At 39.2% G+C, this 22,684-nt stretch overlaps 3 protein-coding genes across 3 annotated transcripts; all 3 read left to right on the plus strand.

Moving 5' to 3' along the window:
- Positions 1 to 746: 746 nt before the first annotated feature.
- On the plus strand, positions 747 to 2,953 carry LOC149000304 (8-hydroxygeraniol oxidoreductase-like). The gene is made up of 7 exons (XM_089140328.1): positions 747 to 916; positions 1,041 to 1,183; positions 1,353 to 1,390; positions 1,494 to 1,896; positions 1,994 to 2,230; positions 2,337 to 2,495; positions 2,578 to 2,953. The coding sequence occupies exons 1-7, from the start codon at positions 880 to 882 to the stop codon at positions 2,689 to 2,691; spliced, it is 1,131 nt and encodes a 376-aa protein (XP_088996454.1). The 5' UTR covers positions 747 to 879; the 3' UTR covers positions 2,692 to 2,953.
- A 35-nt stretch (positions 2,954 to 2,988) lies between these two features.
- LOC149000305 (CYP enzymes assisting alcohol dehydrogenase-like) lies at positions 2,989 to 6,684 on the plus strand. The gene is made up of 7 exons (XM_089140329.1): positions 2,989 to 3,454; positions 3,564 to 3,706; positions 4,094 to 4,131; positions 4,575 to 4,977; positions 5,089 to 5,325; positions 5,421 to 5,579; positions 5,846 to 6,684. Exons 1-7 carry the CDS (start codon positions 3,388 to 3,390, stop codon positions 5,972 to 5,974), a joined length of 1,176 nt encoding a protein of 391 aa, XP_088996455.1. The 5' UTR covers positions 2,989 to 3,387; the 3' UTR covers positions 5,975 to 6,684.
- Positions 6,685 to 16,384: 9,700 nt separating this feature from the next.
- On the plus strand, positions 16,385 to 20,443 carry LOC149000306 (WEB family protein At3g02930, chloroplastic-like). The gene is made up of 3 exons (XM_089140200.1): positions 16,385 to 16,685; positions 17,314 to 17,521; positions 17,609 to 20,443. The coding sequence occupies exons 1-3, from the start codon at positions 16,666 to 16,668 to the stop codon at positions 20,027 to 20,029; spliced, it is 2,649 nt and encodes an 882-aa protein (XP_088996326.1). The 5' UTR covers positions 16,385 to 16,665; the 3' UTR covers positions 20,030 to 20,443.
- Positions 20,444 to 22,684: the final 2,241 nt, after the last annotated feature.

The following is a 22,684-nucleotide window of genomic DNA, read 5'->3' on the forward strand; positions in this document are numbered from 1 at the left end:
TATGGTTTAATATATTTCTCAAAAGAGAGGTGTTCGTTGGCATGTAATTTTCAGATATTGTGAAGGGGTTTATTGTCAGCTTGAATCCAAAGATTAGAGGTACTAACATTGTATGAATTGATAATGAATGGTTGTCTATTTTAGGGTTGGGATCTTTTATTTGTGAGGGTAGAGGATTGTGTTCTTCGTATACCTCTCTACCATCCATTTAAGAGGGAAATTTATTTCTGAGCATTGATAACGGGATTCGGATCATTTCTCTTGACAAATCACAAAATCTGGTAGGCCCCACAAATAAAATTTTTTAAAAAAAATTCATAGGGGCACAGTGGTACCACCCTGTGGCCCACTTGTATTCGTGGTCAGCAAGTGTCCAAAGTGCTTCTCGTCAGCGTCGATGATCTGCTTGATAAAGTGGATTAGAAGTAAGTCTTTATCCTAAATATGTGGTAGAAGAGTGTAAGAGAAGCATAATCTTTTACCCGCAATACGGAACTGAGAAGTTGACATGTCTTAAATCCAAGAATCCTACAGTTATGCACACGTAATTAATGAAGTATTTTCATTAAAACATACCTCATTTTTATTATAATTAATTATCAACCCGGAAGAGTTGAAAAAAGAGTCAACATAGCAATGGTAATGTCAAACATCATCAATATTAGTTAGGGGAAAAAAAAATAAATAAAGCTTTCAGTTTTGGATTGGGATTTTGTAGATTCATTAGTCTCAATGATGGGTGTTTTTTTTCTATGATATTCATATTCCTTAAGATTTAGAGAAGTTATTTATCTTCATAAACCCCTACCAGCAATACAACAGTGAAGAAAACATAAGAGCTTCTCCATCTATTCATTCAAAATCAAGTACTGCACCATCATGTCAAAAGCCAATCTCCAGGTGATTTCATGTAAAGGTGAGCTTCATTAAGCTATTAAGCAAGAATTGTAACTAAATACTTCTTTCTTTTTCCATTTGGATTATGTACTAACATGCTTTGTTTCCAATCTTTTTCTTTCCCAAAATTTTGGCTTATATAGCTGCTGTGTGTTGGGGAGAAAGGGAGCCTCTGGTGATTGAAGAGATCCAAGTGGAACCACCACAAGCATCAGAAGTTCGAGTTAAGATGATCTGTGCTAGTCTTTGCCACACAGACATGCTATGCTGGACTGGGTATCCACTAGTTAGTTCCTTCACTTTCTTCTCACTTTCTTCTCTACTAAACCCTCAGCAATTTGTTTTAATTTCTTCTATACAATTAACAAGCTTAAAATCAGAAGGCAAAGTGCATGATTCTTGTAAGACATTGAGTTTAGATTGCCTAATTGTGTCTCATCCTCTAATTTCTACAGCCATTATTTCCTAGAGTTTTGGGTCATGAAGGTGCAGGGTATGTAAGATCTCTTCCCACCCCTCATACATGCCTCTGTCAGTTCTGATTACCATAGAAATGATTGCCTTGCCCAGGTAAATCGAATCATATTTTCTTGCAGTGTGGTAGAGAGTGTAGGAGAAGGAGTGACAGAGCTGAAAGAAGGTGACCTTGTTATTCCAACCTGCATAGGGGAATGCAAAGTGTGTGAAAATTGTGTATCTGGGAAGACAAATCTATGCCTAAATTATCCTACTTTGTATCATGGTCTCATGCTTGATAACTCCTCAAGAATGACTGTGAGAGGTCAAAGACTCTACCACTTGTTTACCTGCTCAACATGGTCTGAATATACAGTGATTAATGTTAATTATGTAGTAAAGATTGATCCAATGGTGCCTCCATCTCATGCTAGTTTGATCTCTTGTGCTTTTTCAACTGGCTTTGGAGCAACTTGGAAGGAAGCTGAGATTGAAAGAGGATCAAGTGTTGCAGTGTTTGGTCTTGGAAGTGTTGGATTAGGAGTAAGTAATAGTACATTTGGGTATATTTTGATATGTTTTGAGCATGGAAGTAAAAATTGAGTTCACTCTTAAATTCCTTTGTGGATTCGTGCTTTAGGTGGTAGAGGGAGCAAGAATAAGAGGAGCAAGTAAAATCATTGGTGTGGATTTGAATGAAAAGAAGAGGGAGAAAGGGAAGGTTTTTGGAATGACAGATTTCATTAACCCAACTGCATCAGATAAATCTGTTGCTCAGGAAATTAAAGAGATTACAGGAGGAATGGGAGTAGACTATAGTTTCGAGTGCACCGGAGTTGCGTCGTTGATCAATGAAGTCCTTGAATCTACATCACTGGTATGAACACATTCCACAACTGTGAATTCTTTCTTCTTATTTTCTTTAGAATCATAGGGAAAGTGTTGATGTTTTAATGGCTTCTCACCTGTGTTTGAGAGAACAGGGAAGAGGGGTTGCAGTAGTGATAGGAACCAGTAAAGAGGTGACTACTTTGGTCAGTCTGACTTCACTGATATGTGGTAGAACATTGAAGGGATCCATCTTTGGAGGGATCAAGCCACATTCTGATCTTCAAAGTATCATCAACAAATGCATCAATGAGGTTTGAAGCTACAAACACTGATGGGTTTGATTTTGTTGGTTTTACAGATCATAAGCTGTTTGCTTTGTGTTTTCTGTCTCAGGAACTTCATCTTGATGCACTTGTGACTCATGAGATTCAACTAGCAGAGATAAACCAAGCTTTTGGGTTGTTGAAGCAACCAGATTGTGTTAAAGTTGTAATCATGATTAAATAGGAGCCCTGTTGATTTACTGACTACCTTATTATCAAGTAATGTTAAATAAATCACAACATTAAATATAAGGAAATATGTATTTTGAAGATTCAAATCCCCCTAGTCACAAAATTAACCATTTTTATGGAGAAACTTACATAAACAATGTATGGCTCAATTTGTCACACTCCAGGGGATGAGATTTTTTTTAGATGTTTTATTATTTTTTACTTGTTGGCCCCCTGTAGTTTGTGGTTGTAAAGCGGTCGGGGAGCACATCCCTGTTGGGAGATGATCCGACTCCTCCTTTTATGCTCTCCTTTTCTGATCTCTCCTTTTTATTAATAAATTATTTATTAAAAAAATTAGACAAGAAGGGTAAATTATTAATTTTAAATTTATTTTAATTTAAAAATTATAGGTGACACTTTTGATAAGAGAATTTAAATAATGCAATATAAATATAAGGCAGTAAAAGAAAAAAATTTCTTCTTGGAGAAAATTTTTTTCTCTTGTTTACAGAGAAAGGGAAAAAAAATCTGAATGATCGGGAATGACGGCGACAGGGCATTTAGCCGGCAAAAAGTACCGGATTAGATCAATGATTCCTAGCGGACAAAACCGTGGTTCACCTTTTACTTCAAAACTGAGCTCGCTGAAGCTCTCAAATGGACTACTCCCACAACCCACCTTCATCCGTTTACAGCTCTGCACACAATGAGTTCTGGCAATGGCTGTTCCCAGGCGATGCCAAAGAGCAGCACAGGGACAATAACATGTAGAGGTACTAAGAAATACCCAAAGAAGTTAGTTAGTCATCTTTTGATGTTACCCATTTGTTGGTGTCACAGTTTCATGTCTGAGCTCTTCTTGTTTTGCTTGGAATTGAGCAGCTGCTGTGTGCTGGGGAGCGGAAGAGCTGTTGAAGATAGAAGAGATCGAGGTCGAGCCACCTCGATCATCGGAGGTTCGTCTTAAGATGCTGTTTGCCAGTGTCTGCCACACTGACCTGTTACGCTGGAAAGGGATCCGTCTAGTAAGGGTTACGCTAACACTTGATTTCTTCTTATTTCCAGATGGGTTCATGTAAATTGTTGGGGCTTGGTTAATCTCACACAAGCTGCTCATTAGTTAATCTCAAGAACCCTAATTGTTATGTCTGATTTTATGAGTAGAATTTGAGGCGAGAGGCTCACAAAACCTATGAAGTTTGCATTTTTTTCTTCTTTCTTCCTTCCACTTTTTCCTTACTTCAATTGCAGTATGCTCGTTGGCCAAAGCCAAACAACTGATTTGAACAGTTTTCAGTGCCAACTGAGTAGCCAAGTAGCAGAACAACTATGTCTATCAATTTTCTTGTCTGGGTATTTATTTTAAATCACCAGGGGCTAACTTTATTCTGCGTTGTTATATTTCCACACAGGCAACTTTTCCCTTAGTGCTTGGACATGAAGGTGTTGGGTACTCTCTCTTTCTCTGTAGATGAAACCACTATACTATTGACTTACTGAAAAGCTCTTACCCCATTCCTTGTATGTCTAAAACATCCTTGTCATATTGTTAAGTAAGAAAAAAAAGAAATGCCCAATTCTATACATACTTTGATCAGATCAGGGAATTAGTGAATTTGATTCAATCACAAATGAGATGGTTTATTCAGGCGTGTCATAGGCTTAACAAATCTGATGGATGATTGGATTTATATCGGATCCACATAATATCACTAGTCAAGTTAGTTTAGGGGCAAGACCAAGGTTGGTCAGATTGGATTTGGGCTAGTAAGAAATTACCTCTTCGAAGTTTGCAATATATACATTGCAATGAGAAACTTGGCACTAGTTCTAATTTGATCAGTTTGAGACATTCTATTCAGTTGTCTTAGTATATTAAACATATGGTTGCAGCATTGTGGAAAGCATTGGTGAAGGGGTGACAAGGCTGAAAGAAGGGGATCTTGTAATTCCTACATTCATAGCAGAATGCCAAGAATGCAGGAACTGTCTTTCAGGAAAGACAAACGTATGTGAAAACTACCCGGTACTTCGCCATGGCCTCATGCCTGATCGGTCATCAAGAATGTATGCAAGAGGGCAAAGACTTTACCATGTTTTTACCTGCTCAACATGGTCTGAGTACACAGTAGTGAACATTAATTATGTTATAAAAATTGACCCTAGGGTTCCTCTTCCACACGCCAGTCTCATCTCATGTGGGTTCTCAACTGGTTTTGGTGCAACATGGAAGGAAGCCCAGATTGAAAATGGGTCAACTGTTGCTGTTTTTGGTCTTGGAGGTGTTGGATTAGGGGTAAGAATTTGTGAGTGATGATTGTGTAAATCATTGTTATGCAGTTGCAATTGAATCATTAAATGGCAACTACATAAATAAAGAAAGTGTAATCTTTTCATTATTTTTCAGGTAATTGCAGGTGCCAGAATGAAGGGAGCTAGTAAAATCATTGGCATAGATATAAATGAGAGCAAGAAGGAGAAGGGGGAACATTTTGGAATGACAGATTTCATAAAACCCCAGGGAATCCAGCAATCCATTTCAGAGGAAATTAAACGGATGACAGGTGGGGTGGGTGTTGACTACAGCTTTGAGTGCACTGGGGTGGCACCATTGGTCAATGAAGCTCTTGAATCCACAAGAGTGGTATGTATAAGTCCTCTATTGAATTCAACTCTCTATCCATCACTGACAAATTAATTGTTATAGGCTTCTGTTCTAACATGGATATTGGAGGACAGGGAAGGGGAGTCACAATCTCGTTTGGTGTTGGTGAAAAGGGGATTGCTCCAATCAGTCTTGTTGCCCTGATAGTTGGGAGAACACTGAAAGGTTCAGTCTTTGGAGGGATCAAACCCCAAACTGACCTTCCTACCATTATTGAGAAATGTGTGAACAAGGTCAGTTTCTTCTACCAATCACTTGTCAATTCTAATTTCAAAGACCAAGCAGATCAAGCCTACTCCCTTCCCAGTAGGATTCGTTGCTGGTTTAGGCAGAAAACCACAATGCCCATCAAAGCAAAGTCATGTAGTTTTCTTGGCTGTCCAACCCCGGTTAGGCTTTTCCAGTTGTTGGTTCTGGGCAACTGTTACATTGCCACTAGGGTTTTCATCCTTGATTGTATTTTCTGGGTAAGCTAATGAGTTCTGTTTTTCCTGTGTAGGAGCTCCAACTTGATGCACTTGTGACTCATAGAGTTCAATTGGAAGACATAAACCAAGCATTTGTGCTGCTGAAACAACCTGATTGTGCTAAAATCATAATCCAAGTAGATATGAGTCTGTCTTGTTGATCAACATTTCTAGGATTTGAATACATGGTCGTATAATCTTCTAAGAGAGGCTGCAGTTCTTCTTGAAATGGTACTAGAGCAAAGGAGTGTGATGTAAAGGGTAACAGTGAATGTTGTCAGATAAATTACAAGAAAGTGTGAGAGCTGCTACATCTGAAGCTTACTGAAGACATCAGGATCATCTAAGGCATGTATGTATGTATGTATGTATGTATCATTAAGCGTGTGTGCGTGTGTTTGTTTGATTAATTAGCTTCATCTTGCATCACATGTTTCTTCTCTCTCTCTCTCTATGTTTCTTGAATCTAGGAAATTAATTAAAAGAAATTGGGATTTTATGAGAGAAATTAATTTTTGATAATAATAGCTTAACCATGTTCTCTAGATTTTTAGTGTGTAACCTAAGATGATGAAGAAAAAAGGGTAAATTTCCTAAAAAAATAAATAAATTTGGTAACAGATTTCCTAAAATTTCACCATAACTTAACTAGATTTGGGCATTAAATTCACCAATGTAGGTGCAAAATGGTCATTTTACTGGAGAAACTTATCATTTATGAAAGCAAATTTTGGCTCCATTTATCATTGTTCAGAGATAACCAAAGTTTTAAGAAATTCTAATTTATATGAAAATACATAACGATGATTGGAGTGTCATAGATACACTTGAAAATACTAAAAACCAATTCTTCTCTATCTAGCCACAAGTGTCAAATCTAATCCCAGGGCATTAAAAATTAGAGTTGAAGTTTGGCCATGGTGCCCTTATCGCATCTTAAGTCTAAAGAGGGTTTGGGTTCAAGATTTTAGTCCTCAATCTGGGCTATGGTGGGTATGATTATGAAATTAGCTTATATCGCATCCGATCTATGCTAGCCCGTCTTTGATTTTAGCTCTATCCTTAATAAACATGAAATCAATTTGCAAAAGGATTTAGAAAGGAATAATTTTCAAAATGTGGTTTTTTTCTGCTAGAATTAGTGTTAGTGACCAGCAACAATGGCAATACGACATCTAAAATATGATCAAAATCGAGTTTGGATTCTCTATCTTTTAGAGGGAATTCATCTTTGAGCAATGTTTGGGGGATTGAGGTTTGAGAAAAGTACGGTCTTAATCCCCCAACCTCTCAATGGTATATTAAGGGTGGGGTCCGTAAGAGATCTACTGGGTCTCGATTCTTATTCATTTTGTCAGCAATTGGAGGTGAGTTCCACCGACACACCACTGAAGCAACATCAATGTTTCAGAATCGTGCTTCAATGGTGCATTTGATATATATGATGGTGCCTACCATTGGGTGCACACCACATAAATTTTATTAAATCCAAATCGCCCAAAAAATGGTAAGGTTCATATTAAAGAAAAATCTGTCTTGTTTTACTTAAGTTGGTTAAATGTGCACGTTTTATTTTGAATGGCTGAAATTTAATAAAATCCACGTGATGTGCATTCAACTGTAAGGACTATAGGCACATCCATGTCAGATGCACCACCGATGCAATATCCAATGTTTTGGGGGAAAATGTGTGAAGGCAGCACTTACCTCTATCCATCCTATCTCATCAAAATCTTCCATTTGCAAGAGTTTCAATTTCCTCAAAACCAAGGGGGTGAAGCCTGTTTCTATAAATAGTTATCCTTCCTCCCTTTGCATATTGATTCCTCATATCCTCAGAGTTATTCACACGTGTTTAGTGAAAATTGAATGGTTTCTATTCAACTCTGGTATTTCTTGCTTTTAGCACTTTTACCCAAAGTACCTCAAGGTTGTTGAAAAATCTCCATCCCTACTTAAGAAGTAGGTCAACAATTTTACTCTATTCTTTTGGAACCTACACCACTCCTTTCCTTAGGTTGACAACACGTGTCCCATAAAATTAAGGTGAGTTGTTTGGTGCTCGGAAGATTTTCCTAACCAAAATTTTTGGCATATTAAATCCATTTACCTATATGTTCCTTAGGGGAATTTAAAGCATTTCCATTTGGTAAAGTGCCAATTTTGGAATATTTCTGACTCCCTTTTCTAGAAAATGATAAGAAAAAAGGCTCGTGGATTTTGAACAGCATTAGCAGTATTCTTCCAACACTCAAAAAAAGGGTATGTAGTCAGAAAATAGGGAATGGTACAAAAACTTATTGGGTACCCTCGTCATCAAATTATGGGATTGGGTATCAAGACTTCCCACTTTGGACTAAAGAGGCTATAGTAGCCTAACGTAGTTCAGTAGTATGAGCAGCTAAACAAGGAGTTATCTCAACAAACTCAAAACCCCTCCTTCCCACCCTACTCAATCAACTTACCCATCACTCTCTTTGATTCTAATGACTCTTGGTTATCATTCATCGCGAATAATGACAAGTTCTTTGCCAAACTGGCGGGGCAAGCTTTGTTGAAAGAAAATTCCCCACTCAACAAAATGCCTTATCAAAGTAGTGGATTTTTTTTTGAAAACTACCACTTCAACTGAAATCTAAATCATTCTTTTTGCGTGTCTTGAATGTAGGTATCCTAGTTAGGGCTACTACTCTCTCTCGATGGATGAATGTACACCCTTCTTGTGTATTTTGTGGTGATTTATGCGAAGGCGCATGTTCCTTTCCTACAAACGGATGAAATGAATTTGGGTGGCATGACCACTGAGATTAAGAACTGAATGTCTTAATTAGAGGGTACCTAACGTACGAATGAACAACACAGGACAAAGTTTAACACTGGAGATTAGGACATGAGGAGGATTTCGAGGCACTACTTTATGGAATGCGTATAAGGGTGACTCAAACTCAACAAGACGAAAGTGATAAAAGAAATTTGATGCAACAATGCAAGAATCTTTGATATCCTACTAAACCAAAAACAACATGATCCCTAAATCTAACCCCTCCTCCCCCCCTTATGGTAAAAATAGCAATAATCTCGGGCGACGGACCGGAGAACCGGACCAAAGGGAGATTACCGTGGTGGGAATTCAGATTCAGACAGAGATCACTTTCACAAAACGGAATCATAGTTAGGGGGGGAAACGGTTTCACCCATCTATCAAGCGAAACATTAACCATATCAATAAATAATTTTTAGGATAATAGAAATTTCCCCAAAATTCAAACTAACCAACGTATTTGACCAGCCGAGATTGAAGTCGAGATTTGAAATTAAATTGAAATTCGACTCGTAACCAACAGGCCCTAAAAGCACCACCTTTTGTTGTTTTAATTCTCCCAAACTCATGAACTGGAGGTGTAGGAATTGTAGGACCGAAGGCCTATTAATGTGTGTTTGTTAGACCATGTAGGAAAAGGTATTGCCAACAACTGTAAGGATTAACTACTGCAAATTTTTTAATGAACATCGTGAGTTGTTCGAATGATGCCATAAGTGAAGTATTAATAAATTCTTTTTTTTTTTTCCATTTAATCCAATTTGATTATTTGTTTACAATATTTTAAGTGGATTTCATCTCTAATTATGTAGTTAAGAACTATAGGAAAAGAGCACAATCCTCTAAACCTTAGGTAAAGAATCTTAATTTATAAACAATAATACTTCATTGGATAGACATGGACCATTAATGACAAAGATGTTTAAAATCAAACTAGGTTGGTACACCACATTTCAAACCTGATTTCTTCTTCTTACTTGCATCAAAGGTTTTAGGGGTGTAAATGAATAACCGAAATTCGCTTCTAAATTCGCATCTGCATCTGTTTAAGGGTATCCAAATTTGTCCGATTATTAATAGGATGCAGATATGGTATAACATTTTCTTACCAATTATTAGCGGTTTGATAAAATTATATGATTAAGTTACTTATTTAGATTTATTTTTCTTATTTTTAAATTTTCGGTTTTTTTTTTTTTTTCCTTTTTTTTTAAATTCCCAAATCCCTCCCCCCCCCCCCTAATAAAAAAGAAAAAGGAACAGGGGGGGGAAATTTTTTTTCCTTCCTCTCCCCCCCCCCCTTTAAGAACCCAAAAAAAAAGCCCCCCGCCCCCCCCCCCCCCCCCCCGCCCCCCCCCGGCCACCCCCGCCGCGACTTTTGGTGGGGTTCGTGAAAGGTGATGGGTTTTTGGCATTTTGACTGAATTTGATGTGTAGCCAATTGAGGCTAATAAACACTTGGTAGTGTTATTGATCTAAAACATTACCAAACAATGAAGACAGCTACATCGGGAGAAAGCGAAACTAAAACCAAAACCAAAACCAAACAAAAAGCTACAACAGCAAACGAATACAAAGTCATCCAACCAAAAAAGAAACCTCGGCGGACCGGGCCTAGGTGGATCGAATCCCGACTCGGACTGCCCATGAGCCCCAACAAAACAACCACCCACCATACGAATTGAAAATGAAGACATCAGAGTCTATAGCGGCACGCCGGAGAACTCAATTGAGGGAAGTGAGAATAGGGCAAGGAGCGCATGCCAGGAGCCCGGGTACGAAGACCGAGGAAAGAGAGAGAGGGACACAAGCTCCAGAACGAAGAACTGGAGGGGACACAAGCTCAGACGAAGAATTAGAGGGGACAACATACACGCCACGAAGGAGGGAGAGGGACACCAAATTACCCGAGGCCAAAACGGGGGAGCCGACCACAAGCCAGGACCAGCGAGGCATCCAGGATTAACAAGCAGGGCCCGATGGGGCGGCGATCGGGATATGACGACCAGGCGATACCACCACCAGACATAAGAGGGCATGATCAAATGACCTGGGAGGGTGGGGGCTCGGTCTGGAGTGGAACATGATACGCTCTCCAATTCCTCCACCACCACCACCACCACCACCACCACCACCACCACCACCACCACACCACCACCACCACCACACATCTCCACGGCGACTAGGCGAGAGGGCACGGGAGGTTGTCCTGCGGCTCCTCGGCTGGTGCCACATCCAACCCACGCAGGGAGGCCCGCATGTGCGACCCTCTTCGGGGCCATATACTCACCCACATAACCCCCGAGCGAGCTAGTTGGGCGGCCTCCCTCCAGTTGGTCCAATAGGCACCCCCGTCAACACGAGTGAGGGGATCTGGTCACTTGGCAACACAAAAATCATCGAGATTGATGTATTGCCCACGAGGCCCCGGCATATTGCAGCTCAACCTCATATATAGTGAATAAATACGAGGTCAAGAGCGGCTTCCCAACCGGTTCCTCCCGGGAGTGGATCATGCTGAATGTACTCCAACCTCTCACATCCGGAGGCGAGCAAGTGAGACAGGATCGACTGCCAATCTTCGTAAGTTTGATGAACTATTGCCATAGAGATACCACCATTAGTGCATTATCACAAAAACATTAAGTTAGAAACTCAAAAGTCAAAAGACTCAAAACATTTATGCATCTAAGCCCAAGGATCTAACATATAAGTATCTAACTGGATCATGGTTTCTCTGGTTGACAAGCTCCACTAAAAGACCAAATGCACTCAAACAATTTGATCTGAATAATACAATCATTAGTATTGATTGGTTATCTAAATTATTTAAACAATTAATACAACTCACTAATCGTTTGAAATTCCCAATGTCTCACCTCATTGTGGCAAAATGATTGGACCATCTCATCGGCTCCAACCGTTATCACGACGGGGCATCCAATAGGTTTGTATCTAACCCTAAATGTTGACTATATTGATACTTAGGGTTTAGAAAATATCTTGCATAATTAAAAAAGCTTAAAATTAGTACCAACTACCAAAGTACCAATACCTACAATTCTACAAGCCCACAAGTCTACAAGACTACAAGTCTACAACTACAAATCAACAACGAATATTTACACGGCCCTATGAAGAGGATGCATGGATGAGCTGTCATCGGCATCGACAATATCTAAGAAAGCCGATGTCCTCTAGGGTTTGTGCCTTTATAGCATCCTTCATACGCTCAAGGGATGCATACAAGTGTGGCATAGTGGGTCCCCTCAAGGAAGAGTCCACCATACGCAAGACCTTTACTATAGGATCTATGGGTGCAACACTACGGAACACATCTCCGGAAATCATCGGATGATATTGTGAGGGGGCCATTGGTCGTGCTGAATTATCACAAACTCATTAAGTCAATAGACAATAAATATCATACAAGATAATCATAAACTCATAATATAAATATAATAATTTATAAGATGAAATAGTAGATAGTTATCTTACTGGATCGCCAATCAAACCACTCGGATGCAAACAGGATCGAGGCCGACTCTTATCTTGCATTGTCAAGGCGACGAAATTTGTGAAATCTTGTCGGACCAGGCGCACCAACTCACCTCCACATGATCTCGCATCATTGCCAAAGCAACGTATGATTGTAGATGAAGTTGGTTACCTGTCTGCACTCTCAACGGTGTTGTGGACAATGTGATTTTTCCAATGTCCTGACATTAGGTCAATTGAATGTGCAGCACAAGGTGTCCACATAAGGTTATAATCGGTGAAGCCATCAACACTTCACGGCCTTCTTATAGTTGGAGCCATTGTGGTGACAAGCACCACATTCTTCCTACAAGGTGATACATCGCAGGAGACCATGATATATCTGTGGTCTTTCGTATGACGAGCATCCCGATTTCAAGAAGACAGCTCAATCACGGATACCATGAAGTTGATGATGGACTTCCGTGGGGGCCATCCATGGACAGATGGTGCATCCATAAGTATCCCAAAAGGGTTTCATACTATCAATATACTCCTGCGACTCTGCTCTCCTCTTGAAGGAGGGTGGTCATCAACTCTGTAGGGTTGGGACCACATATCGGGTGGGCAATAGTATCAATCATATTCGATAGTATGGACCCGCGGGGGATGTGATTGTAATAAATCCACTTGACATTGCCTCTTTACCTCTGCATACCTTCCAGCAGGATATCTGGGGGGCTCTCCTGAATGTATCGGGACCTTGCTCCATGGTGGGTGGACGGGTGGATAATCGGATGGTTGGTGGTAGTGGAGAACGGTCTGACGATGTATGAGGGGCCGGACTGGATGAAACATGCAAAACACCACCCCCCCGAGAAGGTCAGCGAGGCCTAGATGGAAGCTGAGCCTAGCTCGGCCATATCGGATGGTGCAATGTGGCCAGGGGATATCCCGATCGCCACATAAGGGATCAACATCCCTAACAGAATCATCACAATGATGAGGAGACACAGTGCTCATTGACTTTCCTTGATCATCTTTTCTTCCCCTGTTTTGTAAATCCCTGAGTAACTTGATTACATCGGATGGGCTGGCATTTAGTCACATCCTTGAACTCCAGGATGTGACCGAACTACGATGCACGAGTATATTCTTTTGTGACAAAAATTACACTCGGTTATTTTGTCTCCATCAATAGCCGTACAATATGCCACGGGTGAGTCCTCCCTCCTCTGCCGATCTCTCGGGTTGTCACCGACCTGTCCGACCCCGTCCCGTCCCTGTCCTCGTCCACCACAGGAAGACCAGTCCCTCGACTCCCACCAAGAGACATGATGACTGTTGCATTCAAATAACATTAACAAATAACAACATCATTATAATTGTTTATACTTTATACACATATAAACAATCATATATGAAATTATGAATATTGCATGTATGATATAATTATAAAAATAGCTGCCCATATCAAAACCGGCGATGAAGCCACATGGGCAACACAACCAACAGTTGAAAAATACTTATATAATTATTCCATAATTTTCAAAACATTTCCCCCATTTTCCCTATTTTTGCATTTCATAATTATTGATATTTTTATTAATATCGGGATATTTTTTGAAAAATAAAATAACTTATTTTTCGGTCAAAAAATATTTCGACTCCGTGAGTCCATAGATCGGCTCACGGAGTTCCACATATGTTTTTCTATCATCATACAACCACCGTATCACTTAAAAAGTAATCATACAAGATAATCAAAATATCATTTTTTACCCACAAAAATAAAAAAATTAAATACTGCGGAAAAAAATTCGACTCCGTGAAATCGTAGATCGTCACATGGTATTCAACATATATTAATTTCAAAATCATCCAACATCATATAGCATGCATTTTGTGAAAATTTACTTGGATAAGAATGGTTACCGTTTGCGAAAAAACTCTCGATCTGTGCGAAACGACCGATCGACGAAACAACGTGATATCCGGCAACAAGGAAGCAAGATGTACCCGTAGATGTCGAAGATCGGACGAAAATATAGTGAAAAGTGCAAAAATGAGAGAGAGAAGCTCGGAGAAGAGAGAGAAGAGAGAGAAATTAAAAAATTGAACGAAATTGGCGAAGCCTAGCAGAGGGCGAAAAGCATGGAAATCGAAACGGTAAATTCGACCGAGCGAAATCGCGAGAAGTCGGCATATCGACCGACTGGAGTCGGTGTCGGGGGTGTCGATGCCCAGCGACATGGCGACATATCGCCGTGTGTCGGCGATATGTCGCCGACATTTGGTACCATGAAGAAAATAACTATTCGATTATCATCCGAATCCGACTGAATCCGTCCAAAAACCACTAGGATATTATCCGAATCCGTTTAAATATAATAGGTTGCGGATATGGTATTATCACTATCCGATCAAATCCGGTCCGTTTACACCTCTAAAAGGTTCTAATTGTTTTCCCTCTTGCGACTAGACCTGTAAATCGATCAAATTTAGCTCGGATACACTACTATCTAAATTCGAATTTGATAAGCAAAACCGCTATTCAAATCCGATTTGGTATCTAATGAAAATTCATAGAAGGTATCCCAATTCAAATCTAGAACTTTATCAGATATCTAATAATAATCCAATTCGATAAATTATCCAGATAACTTAATGTTGATTGTCATTTTTTTTTCTTCTGATTTTCAATTTCCAATTTTCTTAACGACTAGTGGTTTCTGAATTTGGTTATCAACCATTTTTAGAGGAAAAATTTCTTAATACTTTTACTTTAATCAAATTATCTTATCCAATAAATAATTATCTGAATCCAAATCATTGTCATTAAGATACATATACGTTTCAGTGAGAAAAATTCCTGCCGGTGACACTTTTAACCTTAAGAGCTGGATTTTATAACTTTATCCATAATCTACGTGGCAAGACATTAATGTGGATGTAAGGAGGTTAAGGGTAATTTCGTCTAATAACGTAAATTTTTACTCCGATGCGTTACAGGTAAGTCGCGGTAACTGAAGCCCTAATTGCGGTCAACAAAAGCCAAAAGCTTCGCCTTCGTTTTCTTGTATCTATTAAATTTACTCATCCACCCCTTTCTTCTCTACAATATTACGATCATATCCGTTCATTTCCAAAACAAACCAAGCTTGTTTTACACGGTTGAACCACCTACGACCTCCTTTGAATCTTAGATCTCCCAATTTTGAAACTAGTTTTAGGTACCTACTCTTCCATCTTATGACAAAACTACCCTTGCTAAGTCTTTATACTACCATTTTACGTTTTAATGAACAAACTAACCTAGAGTATGGAACAAAGAATTCTAAAAACTCTGATAAATTCAAAATTGAAAATTTCCTTACAAGATAACAATGATGCCTATCTATAGCTAAGAAACCTTCAAAATATTAGGAAAATATAAAATAAAGTCAAAATAATTTCAAAATAAGAATCTAAATCTAACTAACAAACTAAAAGTGCTCTGAAACCCACTAAACAATAAAATTTGCAGGTCAAAATAACAAATTTCACCCACCTTGAGTTCAAATAGCCGTTCCTTACATCCGTTTTAAGGTTTGTTGTAAAGCCGCATCTTCAACCAAATATGGTTATGAATAAATTAACATAAGAAGATGCCCTCTTGGCAAGGTTACTATATTTTTCAATTAACTTCACGTAGAATTCTTATTAAAATCACATAACTACAACCCTTTGATAATAATAATATTGGATACGTAACTTTTGTGACAATAATGCTTTGGATACATAACTTTTGTGGCAATAATGCTATAGTAGGTCCCCATTATTAATATAATAGTTAAGGAATTAATTACTATGGTTTACCTAAAGAAGCAAAATGGCACATCAGTGTGGTTGATTATCAACTACCAAGCCTATTTTTTTAATTTTAATACAGCTGCAGTTCTTGATGCGAAGCTATTTTCTCCGGTTCAACTCAGACCTGAACCTTGACAATTGGTTGACCCACATGATGGTTGAAGCTGACCAGCCCGATTTGACCTGACTAGACCCATGGGCCTTCTCAAAGACACTTCTGTGTAGTGGCAGTTTATGTTATTTTTATGAACTCTAGGGGTTTTTTGACTCACAAAACTCTGGCATTCTTTTCTGAAAAGCAGGGATGTCTTGGTTTTCTTTTGCTTTGTTTCTGAAAAGGTTATTAAAGAGACTGTAACAGAGAGAAGAGAGAGAAAGAGAGAGAAAGAAAGAGAGAGAAGAGGGAGAGACTGTAGAGTGAGATAGGGGGTGGGGGGGCCCATGAGGATGAGTAAGGTACAATGACAACAACTGCGCCAAGGAATACAAAAACAGACCCAAGTGCCCAACTGCAACGATTACCCGTTACAAATGAAATTTTTTTTATTTAGTTTCCTGAGAGAAATGTTGCTGCTCTTCTTAAAGCCCACCAAATCTCTTGAAATGTTGGCATTTTAGCAGTCTGAGTTCTCTTCTGCTTTAGAAATTTAAGAGCTTTGCTTGTTCGGTTGCTCCCTGCACTGCAACATCAATAGAACAACCATGAATTCTTCTAAAACCAGGTTAGTATTCTCACCATTATAGATCTGATATTTTTTCTATTCTGGGTATTCCACGGGTTCAAGATTAAAAACTTCTTCTTCTTCTTCTTCTTTTTTTCCTTTTTCTCTTGTGCTAGTTCTGGCGTAGGTTCTGATTTGTGGTGGATCTTCATTGATGAATTCTGACTTGGGTTCTCTGCTTTTCTTATTTGAAGTTCTGAAAGGGTTTTCTTAAATTTCGTTTGGGACTTGATCTGTATCTAAATTGCTCATTCTGGCTTTCTCTAGAATCAGGTTAAACAGTTCTCTTCTTGTAGATAGTGAATTTAAATCATTTTCAATCATATTTTTCTTGCTTTTACGTTTGGGCGTGATTTTTGGTATCTGGGCATGTAGCCTTTTTTTGAAAAAAAGAATAAATTTTTTGGGGTCATTGTGGTGTGGACTTGATCTGTTATTGAAGTCTGAGATTTCTTTCATTTCTTACTCCTTGATTCTGGATTCAGAGAATTTTTACTTTTCTAGCACCTGCTTTTTCTGCCCCCCCCCCCTCTCTTTGGCTCTATTAGTGTATTGCTCCTTAGCATTTTCTGTTCTCCTACATAATTTTTGATCTGTTTGTGTAATTTGAGACTTGGGTATTGAGCAGATCCAGTTTACCTGAAGCTTCACACAACAAAACCTCCCCAGCAACACCAAAAGTGAACAAAGTTAACAGGAATGTTGCTAAATCTGATACTGATTCACCTTCTCCCCTGCAAAATTCACGGATTACAGTTGATCGTTCCCCAAAAACAGCGGACTCAAAGCCTACCATAGTTCACCGATCCCCAAAGCCAAAGATTGCCACTCCTGATGTAAGTGGAGTTGAAAGTCCTAGGATATCTAGTTTTCTGAAATTTGTGTGTTTTCTCATTGGCATTGTAATTTGACTTTGTTTGCAGAAACCACGGGTGGTATTGAAGGGATCAGAGCTACAAGCTCAATTGGATCTTGTTCAGGAAGATCTTAAGAAGTCAAAGGAGCGGTTAGCTTCTGCTGAAAATGAGAAGGCTCGGGTACTCGAGGAGTTGGAGGCAGCCAAGAGATTGGCTGATGAAGCAAATGAGAAGCTCCATGAGGCCCTTCTTGCTCAAAAACGAGCTGAGGATAATTCCGAGATTGAGAAATTCAGAGCTGATGAGTTGGAGCAAGCAGGTATTGAGGCAGCTCAGAAGCAAGCAGAGGATTGGCAGAAAGAACTTGAAGCTGTTAGGAATCAACATGCTGTGGATGTTGCTGCTTTGCTCTCTGCCACCCAAGAGCTTCAACGTGTGAAACAGGAGCTAGCTATGACATCTGATGCTAAAAACCAGGCACTTAGCCATGCTGATGATGCAACTAAAATTGCAGAAATCCATGCTGAGAAGGTGGAGCTTCTCTCAGCAGAGCTGAGTCGGGTGAAGGCCATGCTTGATGCAAAGTCAGAGAGGGAGGCTAATGAGACCACTGAGTTGATAATGAAACTGAAAACTGAGGTGGATTTACTGAAAGAAGACCTTAAGAAAGCACAAAGTATTGAGCAAAAATTGGTTGAAACAGAGGCCCTGGTCGATCAACTCAGAATTGAATTGGAGGCTGCAAAAAATGCAGAATTAGCCGCCATTAATTTGGTGGAGGAATGGCAGAAGAAAGCTGGGGATCTAGAAACTCAAGTTGAAGAAGCGAAACAAATGGAGAGATCTGCATCAGAATCAGTTGATTCATTGATGAATCAACTGGAAGGGAAGAGTGGTGAACTGCATGATGCAGAATCTGAAATTGCTTTTCTTAAAGAGAAAGTGGGTTCATTGGAGATCTCGCTTGGGCAACAGAGAAAGGATTTTGAAGAATCAGAGCAGCATCTTGAGACAGCTAAGCAAGATGCATTGGAAATGGCACAGATGGTTGAATCTCTGAAAGCTAAGCTTGAAACTCTAACGGAGGAAAAAAAGAAGGCTTTGAACAACGAGCAACTTGCAGCTTCTAGTGTCCAAAACCTTCTAGCTGAGAAGAACAAACTAATAAACGAGTTGGAGACATCCCGGGAAGAAGAGGAGAAGAGTAAGAAAGCATTGGAAAGTTTAGCTTCAGCATTGCATGAGGTTTCTGCAGAAGCAAGGGAAACCAAAGAGAAGCTTTTATCCAATGAAGCAGAGCTGGAAAATTCTAAGACCCAACTAGAAGATTTGAGATTGGTTGTGAAAGAAGCAAATGAAAAGCTTTTGTCCAATGAGACTGAGCTTGAAAATTCTGCGACCCAAATAGAAGATTTGAAATTGCTTGTGAATGCAACAAACCAAAAATGTGAAACCATGCTAGAAGAGTCAAAACAAGAGATTGATCTCCTTACAAAAGCTCTTGATTACTCCAATCATGAAGTCAAGAACTCCAAGGTTCAATGGGAACAAAAAGAGCATAACTTAATGACTTCTTTAAGGAAATCAGAAGAAGAGACCTATGCTGCTAAACGAGAAATTGATAGGCTCATTCGTTTACTCAAAGAAGCTGAGGATGAAGCTCGGTCTGCAAAAGAGGAAGAAGCCCAGATTCTAAGTACCATAAAGCAAACTGAATCAGAGTTGAACTCTTTGAAGGAAGTTGTGGAGGAAGCTAAGGCTGAGAGCATGAGGTTGAGCGAGAGATTATCGGACAAAGAGAATGAGTTGCAAAGTATCACTCAAGAGAACAAGGACCTCCAAGCTAGAGAGACTACAGCTCTTGAGAAAGTTGATGAGCTATCTAAGTTGCTTGAAGAAGCTCATGCCAAGAAGATTCCTGTTGAAAATGGAGAGCTTTCTGATAGTGAGAAAGATTATGATCTGCTACCTAAGGTAGTCGAGTTTTCTGAGGAAAATGGAAATGGAGGAAGCGAGGAGAAGCATGTGTTTGAATTTCCAACCCTACAGCTTGAGGAGCTGAAGGAAGATAAAGATCAGGAAAGAGATTTGGAAGTGCCGGTGGAATCTAAGATGGAGAATGGGAATGACAGCCCCAAAGAAGAGAATGGAGATCCCCAGCATGTGAATGGAGACGCCCAGAAAGAGGGAAAGAAAGTAGAAGAAGATGAATCAGTGAAGGTGGAGGTGAAGATGTGGGAGAACTGCAAGATTGGAGAGAAAGACCTCTCACCGGAGAAAGAACCTGAGCAGGAATCTGTTGAAGAGGACCTTGATTCAAAAGCAGATGGTGAGAACTTTGACCAGGTAAATGGGCTACCTGCATCCAAAAGCCTGAACAACGAAGGAAGATCTCCTTCTAAGGAGCAGCAGCAAAAGAAGAAGAAGCCATTGCTCAAGAAGTTCGGAAACCTGTTAAAGAAGGCGACAGCCAGTGGCAACAAGTAAGACAACTGCAATCAGTCCCATTCAGCCCCTGAATCCATACAAAACAAGCAGGTATCCTTGTTGGAATCTTGCACCAGCATGTGTTTGGTTTCTTCGTCTTGCTTCGGATTTTCAGAAAATCAACTAAAATGTCTACAGGGTTGTATTGTATGTACCTTGATTTTCATCTTATGCCATTTCCCCTTGTTGGGAAATCATATGTATCTTAAGATTTTTTTTTTCTTCGTCTTTGTTTTTCCTTTATTTTTTCCCCATTTTCTTTCCTATATTTCATGGAGAGGAGTGACAAATTTGATAGTTGTATGTTTATGTTCCATCTCTATAGATAATCTTCTTCCCTTTGTTTATAAGTTTCTTGAAATCTTTTTACTTGTTAGTCTAGACCGAAAAAGCTAGCGAATGTGATTTACGTTTTCTCCTGCCAGTTCTCTTTTTTGTGGCTCACTTGGTTTGGTGACAGCACCTCCTGATGCACATTCAAAAGGATATATCCAGTGCATGAGACTCCTCAGCCTTAACCTCACTTCATGGAGTAGCTGTGTTTAGAAATACCTTTTCCACAATCAAAGCAGTAAAACATCAAAATAGATTACATGACCTCCTCTATTTTTCAGTTTACTGTGTTATGCAGTTCTTGCTGAACCTGAAAAAAGTTCAGCTTAGCCACACCCAGAACCTGTGGAAATCAGCTAGGTGGAGTGCGAGGGTTATCCTTATCCTTGATTGATTAACCATACAGATAAAGGTATCTGCTGGGCTTAGGGGGACCATAGCAGTGGGGTTTGTTGATTGTTTTGATTCTGCATGGATCGCATGCTCATGTGGGGTGAGAGTTCCAGTTGCTCTAAGTGGATACTGATGGCATCTGTTCAGAGAAAGCCAAGAAATCTGTATCCCCTGAAATTTGCTCTGGTCCACAATGGATTGAAATCCCATCCTGGCCCTCTCTGCCCAGCAATCCTTCAGAGAGTAGAGAAGGGAACATGGGAACTCTGCAATGCATCTTGTCCTTCTCTTACAAAAGGTTACCTATGAAAAATGCATATCATGTTCTTCCAAGTCCCACTTTAATCTCAACAGTTCCTCTTCAGATAATAAGATGGAACATCAATTCTTGATCTTGACTTTCTGGACTTTGTTATGTGCTTCCTTTCTCTAATGACTCTTGTCGGTATACATGTTTTTGCAGAAGCAGACATCCTGTAGTGTGGTACAGCCTTTCAAGGTAGACCCGAGTACGGTAGGTAGGCTGTTTATCATCTTCTACCATAATGCTGTATGATACATGAAAGAAAGTTGCCAAATTGCCCATGGCTGCTCTTAGCTTTTGAGGTTATAAATGGGTAGGATGACAAGGACAAGCTATCTCACTTAGCTGTTTCCGAGCTGTTTCTCAAAGAATCACATGGTGGAATAAACTTTCTGTCCCTCTTCTTATTATGAAATGATCAAGGGATTATCGCAGTTGATCTAATCTTGGCTCTGATACCAATTGTTGATATTTTCCATCAAGAGTTGCTAATTCTTGGGGAACAAGCTATCAGATGATTGAGATTACATGAATGTGGAGGGTTAGCAGTCAATAATCACTGCTAACAACAAAGTAGGAGACGAGTCTGTTTCATGGTAGTGAGCATGAAGATGTGGGGACAGCTGCAAATGCACGTTTTGTGTTGTGAATCCCCACATGGAATGTCTCAGTATGACCATAATAATTTATGAACATAATAATTTGAGTTGTTTAGGTTCCCCACGTTCCTTCCTCAGTTTTTAAAACTCTAAAATGAAGGAATCTAAAAACAATTTTAATAAATAAAAGAAAAACTCCTTTCTTAATTTAATTTTTTTATTCTTATTTTTTGGTGGGATTCACGATCTGATCTGTATAAGTAGGGCAATGGTTTTTTTTTATTCTCTTTTTTTTTTTAATTGTAATTTTGTAACTAATTTAAAGCGATTCAATCTTCTTGGAGTCAGGGGCAAAGTTTAGTTGTATGTTAGAATTTTATATACAATTATCCCAAGAATATAATTGAAGCATGCATAAATTGACCCAAATGAATCTCAAATTCAAAAAATTAAAAAGAAAATTGCAACTAAAATGTTGATTTGATTCATTTGAATTGACCCTTTACCTACATGAAGCTTTCGCTCTTAAGGTAAACGTTTTTCTCAGGGGCTAAGTGGCTAACACTACACTCTTCCTCCTCCTTCTAGCTTGTGGGCTTGATCAATCCAAGGAGGGCCTTTTGCAAAGGTCCATAAGATTACAACATTCCATCACAATCTACCTCTATCAACTCCCTACTCCTAATCATTTTTGCTTTTTCTTGAACCCTTAGTTTTGATAATGGCAAACTTCCTCACAATGCCAAAATGCCTTCCCTTTCATATGAACTTTTTAGTATCTTTGTTGATAAGATTTACATGATTTACCCAAAGACTACGTTCACAACCGAACAAAGATAGTTTTCACTATGAAGAAGAGGAACAAATATAAATCCTAACCCTTTTTTTGCCCCTATGAGAGACTATAACACAGATGGAAAAACCCTAGTTTAAATAAAAAGACCAAAACACCCATGAACCTAAAACACGCCAAAAATTGCAAAGCAGAACCTCCAAACAGTTTAAGCCCATAATTGAGGCATGCGT

Source organism: Hakea prostrata, chromosome 11 (assembly GCF_041222555.1).
Source record: "Hakea prostrata isolate BN-2017 chromosome 11, UWA_Hpros_2, whole genome shotgun sequence".
Taxonomy (NCBI): Eukaryota; Viridiplantae; Streptophyta; class Magnoliopsida; order Proteales; family Proteaceae; genus Hakea; species Hakea prostrata.

Excerpts from the sequence above, each read along its gene's own strand:
- LOC149000305 (XM_089140329.1), top strand. The coding sequence starts at position 3,388 with ATGAGTTCTGGCAATGGCTGTTCCCAGGCGATGCCAAAGAGCAGCACA. Across the intron at positions 4,978-5,088 it reads TTGGAGGTGTTGGATTAGGG|GTAATTGCAGGTGCCAGAAT; the intron begins GTAAGAATTTGT and ends ATTATTTTTCAG. Across the intron at positions 5,580-5,845 it reads TTGAGAAATGTGTGAACAAG|GAGCTCCAACTTGATGCACT; the intron begins GTCAGTTTCTTC and ends TTTCCTGTGTAG.
- LOC149000306 (XM_089140200.1), top strand. The coding sequence starts at position 16,666 with ATGAATTCTTCTAAAACCAG. Across the intron at positions 16,686-17,313 it reads ATGAATTCTTCTAAAACCAG|ATCCAGTTTACCTGAAGCTT; the intron begins GTTAGTATTCTC and ends GGTATTGAGCAG. Across the intron at positions 17,522-17,608 it reads CAAAGATTGCCACTCCTGAT|AAACCACGGGTGGTATTGAA; the intron begins GTAAGTGGAGTT and ends CTTTGTTTGCAG.
- LOC149000304 (XM_089140328.1), top strand. The coding sequence starts at position 880 with ATGTCAAAAGCCAATCTCCAGGTGATTTCATGTAAAG. Across the intron at positions 917-1,040 it reads CCAGGTGATTTCATGTAAAG|CTGCTGTGTGTTGGGGAGAA; the intron begins GTGAGCTTCATT and ends TGGCTTATATAG. Across the intron at positions 1,184-1,352 it reads GCTGGACTGGGTATCCACTA|CCATTATTTCCTAGAGTTTT; the intron begins GTTAGTTCCTTC and ends TAATTTCTACAG.